Here is an 18,185-nt window from a genome sequence, read left to right on the forward strand (position 1 = left end):
AACTAAATAAACTTTAATAGCATTCCTATAGGTCAGTCGCCATCAGATATATCGGAGCGGCCAAGGTGCCCACCAACTTTTTCAAACCTCGGCCACTCCGATATTGTGAATGGCGACTGTACGAGTAGTTATTGAAAAAAATCATACTTTTCAAGGGTGTTTGTTAATTTTTTTTAAACATTGTTTATTCTTTTGTCCATAGAGGAAAAATCAGAATGCGACGGGCGGCTACGATGCGAGTCGTTCGACATCGAGAAGGTTCTCCGACACGGCGCACACCTCATGGGCTCCGAGGGCCACGAGTACGACCTGGACGAAGAGGCCCTTAATGCTGCTGGTACGTGGACTCAATACGTGCTCTACTTTCTGTTTTACCACACAATAAGTAATAGTATTATCATACAGAACGGCCACGCACCGCCCCGCCCCGATTCGAATTACCTCGCCCCGCGACAGCAGATTGATGACCTTTTGCCGTCCGCTCAGTACTGTTTTTAAGCAACTTACTCACACTATGACGCATGCCGCTACAGACGTGCCGTTCACACATAGAAACGCAAGTGACTTGATGTATAGCGTGTCCGCCCTGTGGTTTTGCTTGTAGCTTGGGGACACAAAAATCGAGTCCTGGACTGCTATATGAAGAAAAACTCTAAGCACCACTTGCACCATTTTACTAACCCGGGGTTAACCGGTTAAACCCGGAGTTACCATGGTTACCAGTAGAATTTGACACTGGGTTAGCGGTTTAACTTTTTTTTGTAATTTTTTTTTAAAGTAATTTTATACGATGGGGTAGCTCCAACAGTCTCAAATAGAATTTCAGCGAAGCGTCATACGAAGTTTTTTTTTTTCAAGCCAATAAACCGGCCCTCTGCTGGTCTCTTCTTCTCCTCTGGTCAGTCGTTAAGAAATCCGACGAAACCTGAATGCCTGCACGTACCATCGCCCACACTGTTAACTGTCTATCGGTGGACCTTTTGTAATAAGGTCCACCAATGAACAGTTAACAGTGTTGCTGTTTGTACAGTGTTATAAGACATTTTTTTATTTCCAGACATAAACGAGCGTTTATCGCGGCAGCGGCAGCAGCTCAACGCGCGCCTCGGCTTGGAGGTGGCGTCCAGTCTGGGCGTGGACCTGACCACCGCGCTGTACACCAACGACGACCTCTGTCTCGCCAAGCCAGCGCCAGTCAAGACTGAAGTGATCAGGGTACGACACCGCACTTGATTAAGCAGAGATAATATAAAAATGTTAGTTACAGGTGACAATCGGAGTCACAACGAATTAAATTTTTTTTTTAAATCGTGAATATAGTAGAGCAGAATTGATCATGTCTGACACGGTCATGCTGACTTTGTACACGTCCTTATGTGCACCTGTAAAGTTAGCTTAATTCTAAAAAACTTGACTAAACACGTCATATAACATCGTAAAGTTTTAAGGCATTTAAAAAGAAAAAAAAATGTCGCATTTACAGGCTATAGGCTCACCATTTTGTGAAATGCCTTATAGGTACTTTTTTTTAAAGCAAACTGATTTTTTTGTTTTCTTTTCCCATAGAGGCCAGTGCAAGAGCTAGTCCCATCGTCATCCAAGCCGCTCAGCTCTCGCGAGATGAACCTAGCGAAACGCAAAGCGCGACAAGCGGCGTTCTGCAAACAGAAGTCGCGCGACTGCGAGGAGCCGCCCGCGCCGCCCACGCCGCCGGCGGAGCCGGACCGGAAGAAGATCAAGCTGGAGGTCGACGAGTTTAGCTGTGAGTATTAGTTCCCGCTATTGAGAGTTGAACATAACGGAATGCAAAGCGCGACAAGCGGCGTTCTGCAAACAGGAGTCGCGCGACTGCGAGGACTTGAGGAGCCGCCCACGCCGCCGGTGGAGCCGGGCCGGAAGATCAAGCTGGATATCGACGAGTTTCGCTGTGCTTTCTGCCCTAGACTCCCGTGTAGGACTCGTAAGACTATATCTCCCGCGTTTCTTCCGATAATTCTCAAAAAATATCGTATATTCTGATTATTGTTAAGTTATTTCTAGGTGCGCTTCAGTCTTATAAAACAGATGAGTTTATAAAGTAACATTTTTCTAGTAATAGACCTATAGTTTCCTATATGTAAACGAATATTAATAAAAACTTATTACTTAGACATGCATATTGTAGATATAGTCCGACAATATGGATATAGTCTTCTTTGTGGTTTCCAATTATTATTACTCGGCAGTACCCAATCGTGATTGTGATTTGACTCCATAGTGTTACGTGACTCTGACCTTGCTAATGTTATTTACTTAAGCTTTGGAAGATGATATCGGCGTCTCTTTTTTCTTCTGTAGTCTCAAAAGCTCTTATAAATAAAAAATACTTCCTTGTCGACAGTGGAGCAGTCGCTAGCAGTGCCAGATTGCTCCGGGGCGTGGGGCTCGAGCTCCAACTGGCCTCTAGAGAGCTGGTGCGGGGCGCTGCAGGCGACGCTGTTCAGCGCGGCGTGGGAGGCGCGCCACGGGGCCGCCTCGGCGCTGCGGGAGCTGCTGCGCGCGCCCATCGCCGCCTCGGCGGGGCAGGCGGCCGGCGACAGCCCGCAGCAGGTACAGTGTGTGTGGGCTAGAGAGCCGGCGCGGGCGCTGCAGGCGACGCTGTTCAGCGCGGCGTGGGAGGCGCGCCACGGGGCCGCCTCGGCGCTGCGGGAGCTGCTGCGCGCGCCCATCGCCGCCTCGGCGGGGCAGGCGGCCGGCGACAGCCCGCAGCAGGTACAGTGTGTGTGGGCTAGAGAGCCGGCGCGGGCGCTGCAGGCGACGCTGTTCAGCGCGGCGTGGGAGGCGCGCCACGGGGCCGCCTCGGCGCTGCGGGAGCTGCTGCGCGCGCCCATCGCCGCCTCGGCGGGGCAGGCGGCCGGCGACAGCCCGCAGCAGGTACAGTGTGTGTGGGCTAGAGAGCCGGCGCGGGCGCTGCAGGCGACGCTGTTCAGCGCGGCGTGGGAGGCGCGCCACGGGGCCGCCTCGGCGCTGCGGGAGCTGCTGCGCGCGCCCATCGCCGCCTCGGCGGGGCAGGCGGCCGGCGACAGCCCGCAGCAGGTACAGTGTGTGTGGGCTAGAGAGCCGGCGCGGGCGCTGCAGGCGACGCTGTTCAGCGCGGCGTGGGAGGCGCGCCACGGGGCCGCCTCGGCGCTGCGGGAGCTGCTGCGCGCGCCCATCGCCGCCTCGGCGGGGCAGGCGGCCGGCGACAGCCCGCAGCAGGTACAGTGTGTGTGGGCTAGAGAGCCGGCGCGGGCGCTGCAGGCGACGCTGTTCAGCGCGGCGTGGGAGGCGCGCCACGGGGCCGCCTCGGCGCTGCGGGAGCTGCTGCGCGCGCCCATCGCCGCCTCGGCGGGGCAGGCGGCCGGCGACAGCCCGCAGCAGGTACAATGTGTGTGGGCTAGAGAGCCGGCGCGGGCGCTGCAGGCGACGCTGTTCAGCGCGGCGTGGGAGGCGCGCCACGGGGCCGCCTCGGCGCTGCGGGAGCTGCTGCGCGCGCCCATCGCCGCCTCGGCGGGGCAGGCGGCCGGCGACAGCCCGCAGCAGGTACAATGTGTGTGGGCTAGAGAGCCGGCGCGGGCGCTGCAGGCGACGCTGTTCAGCGCGGCGTGGGAGGCGCGCCACGGGGCCGCCTCGGCGCTGCGGGAGCTGCTGCGCGCGCCCATCGCCGCCTCGGCGGGGCAGGCGGCCGGCGACAGCCCGCAGCAGGTACAATGTGTGTGGGCTAGAGAGCCGGCGCGGGCGCTGCAGGCGACGCTGTTCAGCGCGGCGTGGGAGGCGCGCCACGGGGCCGCCTCGGCGCTGCGGGAGCTGCTGCGCGCGCCCATCGCCGCCTCGGCGGGGCAGGCGGCCGGCGACAGCCCGCAGCAGGTACAATGTGTGTGGGCTAGAGAGCCGGCGCGGGCGCTGCAGGCGACGCTGTTCAGCGCGGCGTGGGAGGCGCGCCACGGGGCCGCCTCGGCGCTGCGGGAGCTGCTGCGCGCGCCCATCGCCGCCTCGGCGGGGCAGGCGGCCGGCGACAGCCCGCAGCAGGTACAATGTGTGTGGGCTAGAGAGCCGGCGCGGGCGCTGCAGGCGACGCTGTTCAGCGCGGCGTGGGAGGCGCGCCACGGGGCCGCCTCGGCGCTGCGGGAGCTGCTGCGCGCGCCCATCGCCGCCTCGGCGGGGCAGGCGGCCGGCGACAGCCCGCAGCAGGTACAGTGTGTGTGGGCTAGAGAGCCGGCGCGGGCGCTGCAGGCGACGCTGTTCAGCGCGGCGTGGGAGGCGCGCCACGGGGCCGCCTCGGCGCTGCGGGAGCTGCTGCGCGCGCCCATCGCCGCCTCGGCGGGGCAGGCGGCCGGCGACAGCCCGCAGCAGGTACAGTGTGTGTGGGCTAGAGAGCCGGCGCGGGCGCTGCAGGCGACGCTGTTCAGCGCGGCGTGGGAGGCGCGCCACGGGGCCGCCTCGGCGCTGCGGGAGCTGCTGCGCGCGCCCATCGCCGCCTCGGCGGGGCAGGCGGCCGGCGACAGCCCGCAGCAGGTACAATGTGTGTGGGCTAGAGAGCCGGCGCGGGCGCTGCAGGCGACGCTGTTCAGCGCGGCGTGGGAGGCGCGCCACGGGGCCGCCTCGGCGCTGCGGGAGCTGCTGCGCGCGCCCATCGCCGCCTCGGCGGGGCAGGCGGCCGGCGACAGCCCGCAGCAGGTACAATGTGTGTGGGCTAGAGAGCCGGCGCGGGCGCTGCAGGCGACGCTGTTCAGCGCGGCGTGGGAGGCGCGCCACGGGGCCGCCTCGGCGCTGCGGGAGCTGCTGCGCGCGCCCATCGCCGCCTCGGCGGGGCAGGCGGCCGGCGACAGCCCGCAGCAGGTACAGTGTGTGTGGGCTAGAGAGCCGGCGCGGGCGCTGCAGGCGACGCTGTTCAGCGCGGCGTGGGAGGCGCGCCACGGGGCCGCCTCGGCGCTGCGGGAGCTGCTGCGCGCGCCCATCGCCGCCTCGGCGGGGCAGGCGGCCGGCGACAGCCCGCAGCAGGTACAGTGTGTGTGGGCTAGAGAGCCGGCGCGGGCGCTGCAGGCGACGCTGTTCAGCGCGGCGTGGGAGGCGCGCCACGGGGCCGCCTCGGCGCTGCGGGAGCTGCTGCGCGCGCCCATCGCCGCCTCGGCGGGGCAGGCGGCCGGCGACAGCCCGCAGCAGGTACAGTGTGTGTGGGCTAGAGAGCCGGCGCGGGCGCTGCAGGCGACGCTGTTCAGCGCGGCGTGGGAGGCGCGCCACGGGGCCGCCTCGGCGCTGCGGGAGCTGCTGCGCGCGCCCATCGCCGCCTCGGCAGGGCAGGCGGCCGGCGACAGCCCGCAGCAGGTACAGTGTGTGTGGGCTAGAGAGCCGGCGCGGGCGCTGCAGGCGACGCTGTTCAGCGCGGCGTGGGAGGCGCGCCACGGGGCCGCCTCGGCGCTGCGGGAGCTGCTGCGCGCGCCCATCGCCGCCTCGGCGGGGCAGGCGGCCGGCGACAGCCCGCAGCAGGTACAGTGTGTGTGGGCTAGAGAGCCGGCGCGGGCGCTGCAGGCGACGCTGTTCAGCGCGGCGTGGGAGGCGCGCCACGGGGCCGCCTCGGCGCTGCGGGAGCTGCTGCGCGCGCCCATCGCCGCCTCGGCGGGGCAGGCGGCCGGCGACAGCCCGCAGCAGGTACAGTGTGTGTGGGCTAGAGAGCCGGCGCGGGCGCTGCAGGCGACGCTGTTCAGCGCGGCGTGGGAGGCGCGCCACGGGGCCGCCTCGGCGCTGCGGGAGCTGCTGCGCGCGCCCATCGCCGCCTCGGCGGGGCAGGCGGCCGGCGACAGCCCGCAGCAGGTACAGTGTGTGTGGGCTAGAGAGCCGGCGCGGGCGCTGCAGGCGACGCTGTTCAGCGCGGCGTGGGAGGCGCGCCACGGGGCCGCCTCGGCGCTGCGGGAGCTGCTGCGCGCGCCCATCGCCGCCTCGGCGGGGCAGGCGGCCGGCGACAGCCCGCAGCAGGTACAGTGTGTGTGGGCTAGAGAGCCGGCGCGGGCGCTGCAGGCGACGCTGTTCAGCGCGGCGTGGGAGGCGCGCCACGGGGCCGCCTCGGCGCTGCAGGCGACGCTGTTCAGCGCGGCGTGGGAGGCGCGCCACGGGGCCGCCTCGGCGCTGCGGGAGCTGCTGCGCGCGCCCATCGCCGCCTCGGCGGGGCAGGCGGCCGGCGACAGCCCGCAGCAGGTACAGTGTGTGTGGGCTAGAGAGCCGGCGCGGGCGCTGCAGGCGACGCTGTTCAGCGCGGCGTGGGAGGCGCGCCACGGGGCCGCCTCGGCGCTGCGGGAGCTGCTGCGCGCGCCCATCGCCGCCTCGGCGGGGCAGGCGGCCGGCGACAGCCCGCAGCAGGTACAGTGTGTGTGGGCTAGAGAGCCGGCGCGGGCGCTGCAGGCGACGCTGTTCAGCGCGGCGTGGGAGGCGCGCCACGGGGCCGCCTCGGCGCTGCGGGAGCTGCTGCGCGCGCCCATCGCCGCCTCGGCGGGGCAGGCGGCCGGCGACAGCCCGCAGCAGGTACAGTGTGTGTGGGCTAGAGAGCCGGCGCGGGCGCTGCAGGCGACGCTGTTCAGCGCGGCGTGGGAGGCGCGCCACGGGGCCGCCTCGGCGCTGCGGGAGCTGCTGCGCGCGCCCATCGCCGCCTCGGCGGGGCAGGCGGCCGGCGACAGCCCGCAGCAGGTACAGTGTGTGTGGGCTAGAGAGCCGGCGCGGGCGCTGCAGGCGACGCTGTTCAGCGCGGCGTGGGAGGCGCGCCACGGGGCCGCCTCGGCGCTGCGGGAGCTGCTGCGCGCGCCCATCGCCGCCTCGGCGGGGCAGGCGGCCGGCGACAGCCCGCAGCAGGTACAGTCAGACGTCAAGCGAGTGTCCACTGGCCACTGGAAAGTTGGTGCGGGGCGCTGTCACCCGTCAAACCTAAAACTACGTGCTCCCAAAGAGTTTTCTTGAAACTACTCCCAGAATGTATCCCGTAATCTTTAAAATTAAATGAATCTTTACTCAGCTTTTTAGATAGCTTTGTGGTCTCACAATCACAAGTCTATCAATCATTGTCCAATATTTGAAAGGACTTTTATTTTCAGATGGAAGATGCACACCAAGAATGGCTGGAAGACATGGCGCTGAGGTTGCTTTGTGTTCTTGCGTTGGACCGCTTCGGAGACTTTGTCTCAGATCAAGTGAGTTATTGTATTATCCATTAGCTTTTGTACGCTGTGCTGTCCTGTGTGTTTTGTGTGTGTTTAGCTGTTTCTGAAGTGCTGTAAACATTTCTATCGCCATAGCAAAATATTTAAGTAAAGAAATATTTCAATTGTATACTGATGAAAACTTCTAAGAAAAGTGCGAGCCGGACTCGCCCACTGAGGGTTCCGTACTTTTTAATATTTGTTGATATAGCAGCAACAAAAATACATAATCTGTGAAAATTTCAACTATCAAGCTATCACGGTTCATGAGATACAGCCTGGTGACAGACGAACAGTGGAGTCTTAGTAATAGGGTCACGTTTTTACCCTTTGAGTACGGAACCCTAAAAAAGCGAAGCCAGTGCTTAATTAATCTGGATGTGCAGCAAACATACGTTCCGTCTCACCTAATAATCTGCAGTTTAGTCATCTGCTGTATCTTGGCTGTGGTACATTGCGAGCAGGAGCCGATCTGCAAAATAGATAAAGGAATGACCGAATATAATCGCGTTTATAGCCCTTGCACGGTCCTGTAGGCTGCGTCATGTACTCGCACGCCCGCTCCGACCTCTAGTCGCGGGGCCTGGTCGATTTTGTCTCATAAAATATTATTGTACAGGTAGTCGCTCCCGTCCGCGAGACATGCGCGCAGACTCTAGGCGTGGCGTTAGCGCAGATGCGAGCCCCGCGCGTGCGCGCCGTGGCCGCGCTGCTGTCCACTCTGGCGGCGCAGCAACAGTGGGAGGCGCGCCACGGGGCGCTGCTCGGCTTCAAGTACCTGCTGGCCGCAAGACAGGTACCTACGTACCATCATGCTACAGTCCCACCAACGATTCCGCTATCATTGGCTTTTAGACCGGTCGTATCAAACACAGTCGACATACTGATTAACGGACCGCGGCTGTCACTCCAAAGAGCACTATCGAACTTTAATTCTAGATAACTATTTGCTGGTGCCGCTGGGTGCAAATGCGGTAGTGATTGCGGTATTCATAGCTTCCTCTATTTATTTATTTATATTTTGGAGACCCAATACCCATCAGAAATATACAATAGAAAAAAGAAATACTTTTACGAACAAAGATTCATAAACATGCTCAATCACAACATTTTAGCATGAAATAACATGACAGGATTCCTCTGGAGGAGCGTACAATGTGTATTTTCCGGTAGGAAGTGGCATGCGAGAGCGGGGCCATCGAGCATCTGATATCGGGGCTCAGCGACCCCGCCGAGGACGTGTCGGCCGTGGCGGCGGGCGCGCTGGCCCCGGCGGCGGCGGCGCTCGCCGCGGCCCGGGCGCGCGTGCTGCCCACCGTCGTGGCTCGCCTGTGGCAGCTGTTACACGACCAGGTAACATCTGATATCGGGGCTCAGCGACCCCGCCGAGGACGTGTCGGCCGTGGCGGCGGGCGCGCTGGCCCCGGCGGCGGCGGCGCTCGCCGCGGCCCGGGCGCGCGTGCTGCCCACCGTCGTGGCTCGCCTGTGGCAGCTGTTACACGACCAGGTAACATCTGATATCGGGGCTCAGCGACCCCGCCGAGGACGTGTCGGCCGTGGCGGCGGGCGCGCTGGCCCCGGCGGCGGCGGCGCTCGCCGCGGCCCGGGCGCGCGTGCTGCCCACCGTCGTGGCTCGCCTGTGGCAGCTGTTACACGACCAGGTAACATCTGATATCGGGGCTCAGCGACCCCGCCGAGGACGTGTCGGCCGTGGCGGCGGGCGCGCTGGCCCCGGCGGCGGCGGCGCTCGCCGCGGCCCGGGCGCGCGTGCTGCCCACCGTCGTGGCTCGCCTGTGGCAGCTGTTACACGACCAGGTAACATCTGATATCGGGGCTCAGCGACCCCGCCGAGGACGTGTCGGCCGTGGCGGCGGGCGCGCTGGCCCCGGCGGCGGCGGCGCTCGCCGCGGCCCGGGCGCGCGTGCTGCCCACCGTCGTGGCTCGCCTGTGGCAGCTGTTACACGACCAGGTAACATCTGATATCGGGGCTCAGCGACCCCGCCGAGGACGTGTCGGCCGTGGCGGCGGGCGCGCTGGCCCCGGCGGCGGCGGCGCTCGCCGCGGCCCGGGCGCGCGTGCTGCCCACCGTCGTGGCTCGCCTGTGGCAGCTGTTACACGACCAGGTAACATCTGATATCGGGGCTCAGCGACCCCGCCGAGGACGTGTCGGCCGTGGCGGCGGGCGCGCTGGCCCCGGCGGCGGCGGCGCTCGCCGCGGCCCGGGCGCGCGTGCTGCCCACCGTCGTGGCTCGCCTGTGGCAGCTGTTACACGACCAGGTAACATCTGATATCGGGGCTCAGCGACCCCGCCGAGGACGTGTCGGCCGTGGCGGCGGGCGCGCTGGCCCCGGCGGCGGCGGCGCTCGCCGCGGCCCGGGCGCGCGTGCTGCCCACCGTCGTGGCTCGCCTGTGGCAGCTGTTACACGACCAGGTAACATCTGATATCGGGGCTCAGCGACCCCGCCGAGGACGTGTCGGCCGTGGCGGCGGGCGCGCTGGCCCCGGCGGCGGCGGCGCTCGCCGCGGCCCGGGCGCGCGTGCTGCCCACCGTCGTGGCTCGCCTGTGGCAGCTGTTACACGACCAGGTAACATCTGATATCGGGGCTCAGCGACCCCGCCGAGGACGTGTCGGCCGTGGCGGCGGGCGCGCTGGCCCCGGCGGCGGCGGCGCTCGCCGCGGCCCGGGCGCGCGTGCTGCCCACCGTCGTGGCTCGCCTGTGGCAGCTGTTACACGACCAGGTAACATCTGATATCGGGGCTCAGCGACCCCGCCGAGGACGTGTCGGCCGTGGCGGCGGGCGCGCTGGCCCCGGCGGCGGCGGCGCTCGCCGCGGCCCGGGCGCGCGTGCTGCCCACCGTCGTGGCTCGCCTGTGGCAGCTGTTACACGACCAGGTAACATCTGATATCGGGGCTCAGCGACCCCGCCGAGGACGTGTCGGCCGTGGCGGCGGGCGCGCTGGCCCCGGCGGCGGCGGCGCTCGCCGCGGCCCGGGCGCGCGTGCTGCCCACCGTCGTGGCTCGCCTGTGGCAGCTGTTACACGACCAGGTAACATCTGATATCGGGGCTCAGCGACCCCGCCGAGGACGTGTCGGCCGTGGCGGCGGGCGCGCTGGCCCCGGCGGCGGCGGCGCTCGCCGCGGCCCGGGCGCGCGTGCTGCCCACCGTCGTGGCTCGCCTGTGGCAGCTGTTACACGACCAGGTAACATCTGATATCGGGGCTCAGCGACCCCGCCGAGGACGTGTCGGCCGTGGCGGCGGGCGCGCTGGCCCCGGCGGCGGCGGCGCTCGCCGCGGCCCGGGCGCGCGTGCTGCCCACCGTCGTGGCTCGCCTGTGGCAGCTGTTACACGACCAGGTAACATCTGATATCGGGGCTCAGCGACCCCGCCGAGGACGTGTCGGCCGTGGCGGCGGGCGCGCTGGCCCCGGCGGCGGCGGCGCTCGCCGCGGCCCGGGCGCGCGTGCTGCCCACCGTCGTGGCTCGCCTGTGGCAGCTGTTACACGACCAGGTAACATCTGATATCGGGGCTCAGCGACCCCGCCGAGGACGTGTCGGCCGTGGCGGCGGGCGCGCTGGCCCCGGCGGCGGCGGCGCTCGCCGCGGCCCGGGCGCGCGTGCTGCCCACCGTCGTGGCTCGCCTGTGGCAGCTGTTACACGACCAGGTAACATCTGATATCGGGGCTCAGCGACCCCGCCGAGGACGTGTCGGCCGTGGCGGCGGGCGCGCTGGCCCCGGCGGCGGCGGCGCTCGCCGCGGCCCGGGCGCGCGTGCTGCCCACCGTCGTGGCTCGCCTGTGGCAGCTGTTACACGACCAGGTAACATCTGATATCGGGGCTCAGCGACCCCGCCGAGGACGTGTCGGCCGTGGCGGCGGGCGCGCTGGCCCCGGCGGCGGCGGCGCTCGCCGCGGCCCGGGCGCGCGTGCTGCCCACCGTCGTGGCTCGCCTGTGGCAGCTGTTACACGACCAGGTAACATCTGATATCGGGGCTCAGCGACCCCGCCGAGGACGTGTCGGCCGTGGCGGCGGGCGCGCTGGCCCCGGCGGCGGCGGCGCTCGCCGCGGCCCGGGCGCGCGTGCTGCCCACCGTCGTGGCTCGCCTGTGGCAGCTGTTACACGACCAGGTAACATCTGATATCGGGGCTCAGCGACCCCGCCGAGGACGTGTCGGCCGTGGCGGCGGGCGCGCTGGCCCCGGCGGCGGCGGCGCTCGCCGCGGCCCGGGCGCGCGTGCTGCCCACCGTCGTGGCTCGCCTGTGGCAGCTGTTACACGACCAGGTAACATCTGATATCGGGGCTCAGCGACCCCGCCGAGGACGTGTCGGCCGTGGCGGCGGGCGCGCTGGCCCCGGCGGCGGCGGCGCTCGCCGCGGCCCGGGCGCGCGTGCTGCCCACCGTCGTGGCTCGCCTGTGGCAGCTGTTACACGACCAGGTAACATCTGATATCGGGGCTCAGCGACCCCGCCGAGGACGTGTCGGCCGTGGCGGCGGGCGCGCTGGCCCCGGCGGCGGCGGCGCTCGCCGCGGCCCGGGCGCGCGTGCTGCCCACCGTCGTGGCTCGCCTGTGGCAGCTGTTACACGACCAGGTATGTAATCAATCACCGTCAACCGGGGTGCATAGGGATGGCTGGGGTGAATAGGCACAAAACTTTAATCATTCGATTAAAAATTATAGTAAATTCTGTATGATACTATTTGTGTGGGTATTTTTGACGAAATTGTCAGGTAAATCACATTTTATGTTTTGTCCCTATTCACCCCAGCCATCCCTATTCACCCCGGTTGACGGTACCGAGTAACTATGCCAAACTCCGACCACGCAAAGTTTACACCGACTTGACAGTGAAAATGGATACGAAGGAATATTAAAATGGCCGGTCTCTACGAAATATTACAACATTTTAGTTCTTTGCCGGTGTCATTAAGCGGAGAAAAAAAAAAACTACCTGCCGTTCTTATTTGACCTCATTGACTATCTGTTGTAGGTGCCTTAGTCTCAATGCAGTATTTTTGTGTCTATAAAATTATTATTATGAATTTTACAATAATGCTTCCATTTCAGGATGACGTCGCTGCGCCTGCCAATTCCTACATGGCGTTATTAGCTTCTCTAATGGCCATGCCGCAAGCGGCCAAACTCCTTCACCCCATCGACTTAGCAGACGTCCTACCGAGGCTTTGGCCGTATTTAGACCACTCGACCAGCTCGGTCAGAAAAGCTTCCCTTCAAACACTGCGGACCCTCACGAGACCGCTAGTCACAGAAGTTAAGGCTCCCGACACGAATGGCAATGGCGAGTCCGGCAATGGAGAGGTTCCGAAACCAATAAACGGCGTCCAATATTTAATGTGGAACCCTGAACTACTACAAGAGGCTATGAGACACGTTTACCAAAGAATTTTGTTTGAGCACGTCGGCGATATACAGATGATCGCCGTTCAAGTTTGGGAGAATCTCCTCCGCCACGCGCCGCTAGGCGTAGTGTTAGTTGCAGCCTGCCCGTTGCTAGCTACCTGGCTATGCCTCGCCATGCAGCCGGCCAGGTTACCTATAGCACCTAATCTCTTACTCCAGCCGCCTCCTAAAGAAAAGCGCGCGCCAACTAAGCCAAGCCAACTAGGAGAGGGCTTGCCGCCTGAGGTGAGGCCCAATCAGAAATGGTTCCTGGGTGGAAGCGAATCTCAACCTACCTGCGTTCGTGACAAGAACGTGACTCGGGCGCGCTGCCTCGCTGCAGAAATACTAGGGTATCTGTCCTGTTATCTAGTACAACCGGCGCCCGGCATAGAGTACAAACCTGAGGACGAAAGCCCTATAGACTGTTTCGTAAAAGTGTTGTTAGTGCATTTGAGATCGTCGAGCGCGCTGCAGCGGATAGTAGCAGGTCTAGTGGTCTCCGCGTGGGCGCGACGTTCCTTACACCACAACCTCTTTCCCCCTCCGATATTCGGAGAAAAACGAGACGACATTACCGACGATCCAATAAGTCGATTAGCTCCACCCCCACTAACAATAACTCTACACGCGTCTCTCAACCAAGCGTTATACTACGATGAAGTAGCGCTAAACTGTAACAGAATACTTCAAGAAGCTAGAGATTTACTAGCCATGATGAAACACTACAAACTACCAGTAGACGGCGAAGAATTCAACAACATCGTCCGCCTCGAGCAAGTTATTCACATGACAACAGTCACGGAGCCTATGGTGGCGTCTCTAAAACTGAAACGGGTAGTTACGACTCTAGAGGAGCGTCGGAAGAATCTCCAAACCGCCGTGAACCAATGCGCGACAGAACAGACTATTCTGAACATTTCAGTACAGGCAGCTTTAGCCGGCGCTTGTGCTAGCTTAAACTCTTTACCAGAGAAGTTGAACCCAGTGGTGAGGCCGTTAATGGAGAGTATAAAGAAGGAAATGTGGGAGGAGCTGCAGGCGCAGTCGGCGGAGTCGCTGGCGGCGCTGGCGTCGCGTCTGGTGTGCCGCGAGCCCAGCCCTAACAATAAGATACTGCACAACTTGAAGGCGTTTCTGAGGTTAGTATCAAGTCTTCTCAACAAGCAAAGCGAACGACATTATGTTATTAATTTTTATATCATGTTGCTTGGTTTCATTTATTTTTATGAATGATATAGCTAGTTTTTTACATATTGAATGACTAATTAAGCGACTCTAAAATCTATACTTTGCAGATCAGCAATATTTTCACCAGATATTAGATTGTTTTGAGAATGTTTGTTTGAATTTTGTCTTTTAACGGCCACCTAAATCTAGTCTGCTGTTGTCACGGACATTTGTTCGGTACTCACAACACTTACTTCGCATATTCTTACGAACTTTGTTTGTGTTTGCTTTGTTGAGTGGGTTTCAATTACTAAACATACGTCTACTTCACAGATGTGACCCTGAGTTCACGCCGCACGTGTCTTTGACGGAGAACACTGACGAGAACGGTGATTCTGGGAGTGGCGACAGCGGGGCGGAGGGCAAGGCGGAAAGAGCATTGCATGGACCCCCTAGTAAGTTAAATATATTGTAAAACCTCCTTAGCCAGATACAATCTTGAATCTCTTTCCTTAAGACGCTCCTGTACCGATTTAATTTTCTTATTCAAAATTTTCAATAATTTAGTAGATGCCCCTGAACTTTTGCAAAATATAGATTTACGCGTACCCCGCAGAACAGAACGTAGTTGTCGCAATAAAATGTTATTTAGCATCAAAAGCAGCAGAACTAAACATGCGCAGCACTCGTACATTAAACGCACATGTAGGTTGTACAATGAAAAGTGCCAAAACGTGGACATATTTAGCAGCTCATTGAGATTGTTTAAGAAATTAGCTTATTCTTCTTTGAGATAAAAATACCCGATTCTAAATTTAAGCTTTCGTCATATATCTCGTCACACATGTGGTGCGGCATGAAATAGTAGAAATTAAATAAAATTGAACTAAAAAAATAATAAAAAAATTAATAAATAAATTAATAAAAAATCGTACTAAATTGTTGCCATCTTCTCCTTCTTGATAATTTTCTACAATTTCTTGTCGGACTATATCTACAATATGCATGTCTTTTGTACTCAGTAATAAGTTTTTATTAATATTCGTTTACATATAGGAAACTATAGGTCTATTACTAGAAAGATGTTACTTTATAAACTCATCTATTTTATAAGACTGTTTGTTTCTTAATAAATAATAAAAAAAATATTTACTTGAACGTTTTGCGCACTAGGGATGTCACCGGGTCGACACACAACACTCACAATATTCGATTTTTCAACTTTCGATATTTGTTTTCGCTTACACTTACTAATGACTGGGTTCTATGTGGATGAGATCTTAAAACCAAGATCGAAATAAATAAAAATAAAGATCGTTCAAGTTAATAAACAAGACCAAGTGCGGGTGGTTCGAAAAACTCGCGCGCCTAGAAGATGTTGATGTCAACTTTAGCCAGCTTCTCCGAGACCACGGGGACAACGCCGTCCTCGAAACGTCGGTGGTAAATTTAAAACTTATTTTACGCGATTAAGTCCCGTCGTTGTAAATAATAATATAGTTATAAGCAGATATGTATAAAGTTAGACATCGAGAGGAATTATTTATAATACAATTTAATTATATTAATATCTCCCTAGTGGACGCGTACGTCGGTATACTGACTCTATGGGAGCAGCAGCGAGCGGCGGTGAAGGTGACTCCTCGCCGCGGCCGCCCGCCGCAGCACCACGCCGTGCCCGACGTGCCGCTCGACGTGCTGCACGACCGCGAGGACGAGGTATCATCCAACACCCGCGACATTCCCTAGTGGACCGTACGTCGGTATACTGACTCTATGGGAGCAGCAGCGAGCGGCGGTGAAGGTGACTCCTCGCCGCGGCCGCCCGCCGCAGCACCACGCCGTGCCCGACGTGCCGCTCGACGTGCTGCACGACCGCGAGGACGAGGTATCATCCAACACCCGCGACATTCCCTAGTGGACCGTACGTCGGTATACTGACTCTATGGGAGCAGCAGCGAGCGGCGGTGAAGGTGACTCCTCGCCGCGGCCGCCCGCCGCAGCACCACGCCGTGCCCGACGTGCCGCTCGACGTGCTGCACGACCGCGAGGACGAGGTATCATCCAACACCCGCGACATTCCCTAGTGGACGCGTACGTCGGTATACTGACTCTATGGGAGCAGCAGCGAGCGGCGGTGAAGGTGACTCCTATGCACCCCAATGTCCTCGCGAGGCGGCTCATTCTCCGTGGTACATGGTTAACCTGCTTACTGCAACGAGATAAGGTCTCCTTGTGGTTAGCTGTGCTACTCTTACATAGAAACAGAAAAGCTTTCGTAGATAAAACTGTTTCCCTGTCATTAAATATAACTGTTAAAGTCAATAGTAATGAGGTGATTGCTCGGACGATGATTAGCTGAGTGGAACATTATATTTTTCTTTCAACTCTAGATTTCTGAAACTGTTTTACAGCTTAATATTATATTATTTAATATGTGGGATAAAACATAAAATTAATTGTTAGGAGCCAAGATTACTAACGGTGAATATTTTTCAACAGAACCGGAAAAAGCTTCGTATTCAACGAAGAGGGGCGACACTGGCGTTCACTAGTCTCACGAGATACTTCGGCGACGAGCTGCCGGAGAAATTACCTAAGCTATGGGAGTTCATCACGGAACCGTTTGCGAATGTCATGAGTGATAGTGGTAAGTTGTAGTTTCATAATTATTGCTTGAGAAATTGTTGTTTGGAATATAAATTATTACTTTTTAAATAGACACTGAAGCATACTAATTAGTTAACATTTTTGGTTTATTTTCTCTTGGATGACATTATGATATAACAACAGAATTTTTGGGTATGGTCATTTGAAGTTTTTGAGGTTTTTGCAAAAAAAGGATCTCATATTTTTTTATAAGTATACGTAGTATAAATCCGTGACTATAAAGTGTGAGGTTGAGGTGCCTGTCATTGCAGAAACGGAAATTCGTAGGTCGTGTTTCTAATTTTTTTCACTCGAATTTTGTTACTAGGACGTCGATTTTCGTATGAAGATAGCGATTTTGCTTCTAAACGAAAAACTACAATTTTTTTTTTATACCACGTCGGTGGCAATCAAGCATACGGCCCGCCTGATGGTAAGCAGTTACCGTAGCCTATGAACGCCTGCAACACCAGAGATATTACACGCGCGTTGCCAACCCTTTAAAAACCTGTACACTCCTTTTTTGAAGAACCCCATACTGTAGCCCCTCGGGAAAACCTCGGCAGGGAGCTCATTCCACAGTCGAAGCGTACGCGGGAGGAAATTCCTCTTAAACCGCACAGTACGCGACCATTTAGGTGCTAGGGTGTGAGGATGAACACCCTGCCGATGGCGAGCGGTGCGGTGATAGAAAGCGGCCGTTGGCATCATGTCAAACAATTCTTCAGAGCACAGCCCATTGTACAAGCGGTAGAACACACACAAGGAGGCGAAGTCTCTCCTTAGACTTAAAGGTTCGATACCGCTTGTGAGTTTGGGATCGTCGACGATTCGTACAGCGCGCCTTTGGACTGAGTCGAAGGGTCCAAGCTGGCATCCAGGTGCTCCTGCCCAAAGGTGACAGCAGTACTCCATACATCCATATTGTTACAGAACTAGAAAGCGTCGACGTGGACGCCTCCGAGGAGCTAATCTCCCGCCTGCAAGTATTCGAAGCGGTCTGCTCGTCGCTGGCGCCCCTCGCGTGGCAGACGGCGTCGCTCGGGGCGGGCGCGTGCGCGCGGCTGCTGCGGCACGCGCACACGGCCGTGCGGCACATGTCGGCGCGCGCGCTCGCCGCCATGGCGCGTCGCGACCCGCACAACGTCATGGCTACCGTTGTCAAAGATGTAACTTACTTCATTTAGACCTAAATAGCCTACTGATCACCTCTCCTGTCACTCGCTCCTCTTCGCGCTTGCATATACGAGGAAAATGTCTTATCACTTCTATGCAAGCACGCACATGTTCAAGTTCACTCTGGTTACAGTGGTTACAAATATTCAAAGCCGCATACGCATCGCTAATTAATTGCTACACCCGCATTCTGCTTTAACACTATAAATGTAAATTACAAAATATAAAAAAAGACAGACAGAATTTTAGAAGAGAAGAGAGGTATAAAAATCTACCGAATGAGAATAGTTATTTACGATACAAGTGCGGAAAAGAGGAAATTCGAAACGAGTGGCGATAAATTAAAACACGACCGCAGGGAGTGTTTTAAATCGACACGAGTTGCGAATTTCCTATTCGCACGTGTATCGTACAACGTTTTACAGTACATATGGCCCTTTAAACTTTCGACATATGCACGAAAAGTGCTCTTTTACGCACTAGTGCGAGAAAGTAGCACCATGTGTACTGTAAAATACTTTTCACATCTATTCGAAAAAGGGTTTTTTCTTCCCTGCTAGGAGGGCTCAAAGTGGCACTTAGGATATGATTT

At 59.1% G+C, this 18,185-nt stretch overlaps 1 protein-coding gene across 1 annotated transcript in view; it reads left to right on the forward strand.

Annotated features, from left to right (window-relative positions):
• The window catches only part of LOC134744369 (TATA-binding protein-associated factor 172), a 54,508-nt gene that overhangs the window by 20,791 nt on the left and 15,532 nt on the right, over positions 1 to 18,185 (forward strand). Inside the window, exons 4-15 of the mRNA XM_063678148.1 lie at positions 203 to 337; positions 1,058 to 1,215; positions 1,567 to 1,762; positions 2,381 to 2,589; positions 7,098 to 7,193; positions 7,822 to 7,998; positions 8,376 to 8,555; positions 12,266 to 13,740; positions 14,102 to 14,223; positions 15,348 to 15,487; positions 16,271 to 16,418; positions 17,351 to 17,586. Of these exons, the coding sequence (XP_063534218.1) occupies positions 203 to 337; positions 1,058 to 1,215; positions 1,567 to 1,762; positions 2,381 to 2,589; positions 7,098 to 7,193; positions 7,822 to 7,998; positions 8,376 to 8,555; positions 12,266 to 13,740; positions 14,102 to 14,223; positions 15,348 to 15,487; positions 16,271 to 16,418; positions 17,351 to 17,586 (3,272 nt within the window). The remainder of the gene's footprint in view (positions 1 to 202; positions 338 to 1,057; positions 1,216 to 1,566; positions 1,763 to 2,380; positions 2,590 to 7,097; positions 7,194 to 7,821; positions 7,999 to 8,375; positions 8,556 to 12,265; positions 13,741 to 14,101; positions 14,224 to 15,347; positions 15,488 to 16,270; positions 16,419 to 17,350; positions 17,587 to 18,185) is intronic.

Source organism: Cydia strobilella, chromosome 9 (assembly GCF_947568885.1).
Source record: "Cydia strobilella chromosome 9, ilCydStro3.1, whole genome shotgun sequence".
Taxonomy (NCBI): Eukaryota; Metazoa; Arthropoda; class Insecta; order Lepidoptera; family Tortricidae; genus Cydia; species Cydia strobilella.